The 2674-nt window shown below is 55.1% G+C and overlaps 1 protein-coding gene across 1 annotated transcript in view; it reads right to left on the bottom strand.

Moving 5' to 3' along the window:
- Nucleotides 1-345: 345 nt before the first annotated feature.
- Nucleotides 346-2674, bottom strand: part of POLDIP3 (DNA polymerase delta interacting protein 3) — a 23073-nt gene continuing 20744 nt past the window's right edge. The window contains exon 9 of the mRNA XM_006917354.3: nucleotides 346-2605. Coding sequence (XP_006917416.1) covers nucleotides 2428-2605 — 178 coding nt within the window. The 3' untranslated portion in view covers nucleotides 346-2427. The remainder of the gene's footprint in view (nucleotides 2606-2674) is intronic.

Here is a 2674-nt window from a genome sequence, read left to right as displayed (position 1 = left end):
TAGCTGATCTGAGAGGTTAATTTCTGAGTTGAACTTCAAACCAAGACAAAAGCCAGTCAGGCTCCCTCATTCCCTATGAACAGACCTGATTCTGCTGGAGCTGACCATGCTTGGTCCCCAGTGAGGCACTTTAGCTCAGGAGGTACTGAGTTGCTGTCCAGGAGCTCCCACAAACATTAATGCTCACATTCACTCGGCTGTGGAGACTTCGGTTCGGCGAGTCCTATGAGGAACTGTCCTAAGGCCAGAGCTGGTGAGCAGCAAAGCAGAGGCAAATCCCTGTTTCTGGTTCCAAGTCGCACAAGGCCACCTAGTAAAATCTTTTAAGAAATGACAGCTCAGAAGTAGGAATAACAAATGTTTATTCAGAAATGGATTAAGTAACAGAGTCTCCTCCATCTCTCAATGCCTCTTCCTCTCCCTTCGAACAAGACACACGGACAGGGAACGTAGGGGAGTGGGAGGTGAAGAGGGAAACGAGGATTGGCCCACCACCTCTTCCCGGTTTCCCAAGAAGACACTCTGCAGAGCAGCGGAGGTGAACGGGCTGGGCTTACCCCGCAACGTACACACGGCTATCAGGAGAACCGGGGCCACGTGGCCAGTCGGCTGCAACTGGCTCAATGAACTGTGATAACCAGAGCAGCCTGGCAGGGACTGGGGGGAGCGGGGAGGGGAAAGCCATGCGGGCAGGTAGTTACCACCTCTGCTGGAAACAGAGTCCGAGCAGTGACCAGACTGTGCTCGGGTCCCAAGAAACCAGGCCCTACTGCCCTGGGTGCTCTCCTAGGCCGAGAGGGGACAGTGTAGGAGGAACGTCTTCCAGCTGCTGAGATCTGAGTCTGCACCCGTTCAAGCGGGAGGGAGAGAACAAAAACTGCACTCTTTACAGAACTGGAAAGTGGAGCACCATCAGCATATGTATTCCTTGGACTTCCCAGGCCTGGGCAACCTCAGAGCTGGAGGACTGAGCTGAGTCCAAACCCTGGGTCCTTCCTGCTTGACATATTTAACTCTGTGGAAACATGAGTTTCCAGGTTTTTCTTCACTGGGCTGGCCCCAAACAGATCATGAGATGCTCTTAGTGTCTCAGGCCCTCTTGACTTTCTAGGCTTGTGACTTTCATAGCACCTGCTACTGATTCTGTAAAGCTCCCAGAATCCTGCTGCGCCAACGTTCTCTAGCTCTGCAAGGCTGGACTCCCTTTAGAGTCCCGACAAACCAGTAGGAGACTGGGCATGACTGGAGTCACGCTGTCTTGGTGTTCAGGGCCTGCCCCCAGATGTTAGTTTTGCCCCAACTCCCTGGAACCACGCTGAGGGAATAACCCAGTGCGTGCCCGGAAGGCTGCTTTGCTCTCGATCCTCTCCCCTCCTCTCACTGCCAAGGCAGGAAAATACCCCTCTGGTCAAGGATGGATGGGTCACTTAGAATAGTGAAGTTGTGCCCCTTGGTGGCAGCTGGATATATGCCTCTCAGCTTCCCTGACTATTGTCTTGTAGACACAGGAGACCAGAAAGGAAAAGCCAGGAGCAAGCGAACCTCTCCCCTTTCAATAACCCTCCAAACCCACAATGTCACAGAACTACAGAGAGCTGGCATTGCCATCAGAACCAGGATGTAATGTGTGAGCTAGGAGAATGGGAAGGGCTAACAGTGCAAGCCCTTCCAGCACTGATATCCAGAAGCCAAGGGCTGGAGTGGAGCACTTGGCATATCCAGAGGAAAAGAGAAACATAACCTCTCAAGATTCCCTCTGGATTGCCTGTGACAGCAAAGCACGGCCCTCCAGGCCCAGAGCACGGGTGCCCTGTTCCTGACAGAGCAGCAGCTTCTCCTTGTCCTGGCCACTGGGCCCTCTCCAGACCGGGCTAGTCTGGAGCCAATTACCGGGAGAGGACAAAAGGCCTGTGACCCGACCCCCACCCAGGCTATCTCCATTGCCCAGGCAGGTGAGTGGCACAGCTCTGGAGCCGACCTGGCTCCCATTAGGATGGCAGGGGCTTCCATTCCCTGTCTGAAAAGTTTAAAAAAGGGGAGGCAACCCCTCACCCCTGGAGGAAGCTGTGTCCTTCAAACAGCCCCTGCCCAGCAGTCCATGGAGCCACAAGAAAGCCACGCAGAGAACCGAGGCCACCACTTCCAGATCAGAAATCAGTCTGGGGCTGAGGTTAGGCGGGGAGGCACTCTGAGCAACACAGACCTACCTGGGTGCTGAGGTGGAGGGCGAAGAGACACACTACAGGAAACAATAACGCACAGAAGAGCACGGGGCAGAACACAACACAGAAGGCGGGTCCGCCAGTGAGGAAGCTCTCTACCCGCCTCAGGGGCCTCCAGTCCAGCGGCCCATTGGTCACAAGCTTTGCTTTGGGAAACAGAGCCACCCTCCTCCGCCCCGCTCTGGCTGCCTCACTCTCCCGCCGCTCAGAGTTTGATTTTGAATTCTGTGGGCTGTGTGGTCACAGAGGCCCCCGAGGACTTGAAGAGCGCCTTCAGGATGGTGTCGGGGTCCACTTCGGCAGGAGGGTTGGATGAGGTGGCAGAATTCACCCTGCGAGGCAGCTCGCTCTCCTTTTTCACTGAGGGGCTGTCACTCAGCCGTCTGTGGAGAGCAGGGAAGTCAAATCCTTGTCAGTTTTCTCTGAGTCGGGGAGGGGACCCCCGCCATTTA

This window comes from Pteropus alecto, unplaced genomic scaffold (genome assembly GCF_000325575.1).
Source record: "Pteropus alecto unplaced genomic scaffold, ASM32557v1 scaffold157, whole genome shotgun sequence".
In the NCBI taxonomy this organism is placed as follows: Eukaryota; Metazoa; Chordata; class Mammalia; order Chiroptera; family Pteropodidae; genus Pteropus; species Pteropus alecto.
The sequence above is the reverse complement of the archived record's forward strand: the minus strand, read 5'-3'. Positions and strand labels throughout refer to the sequence as shown.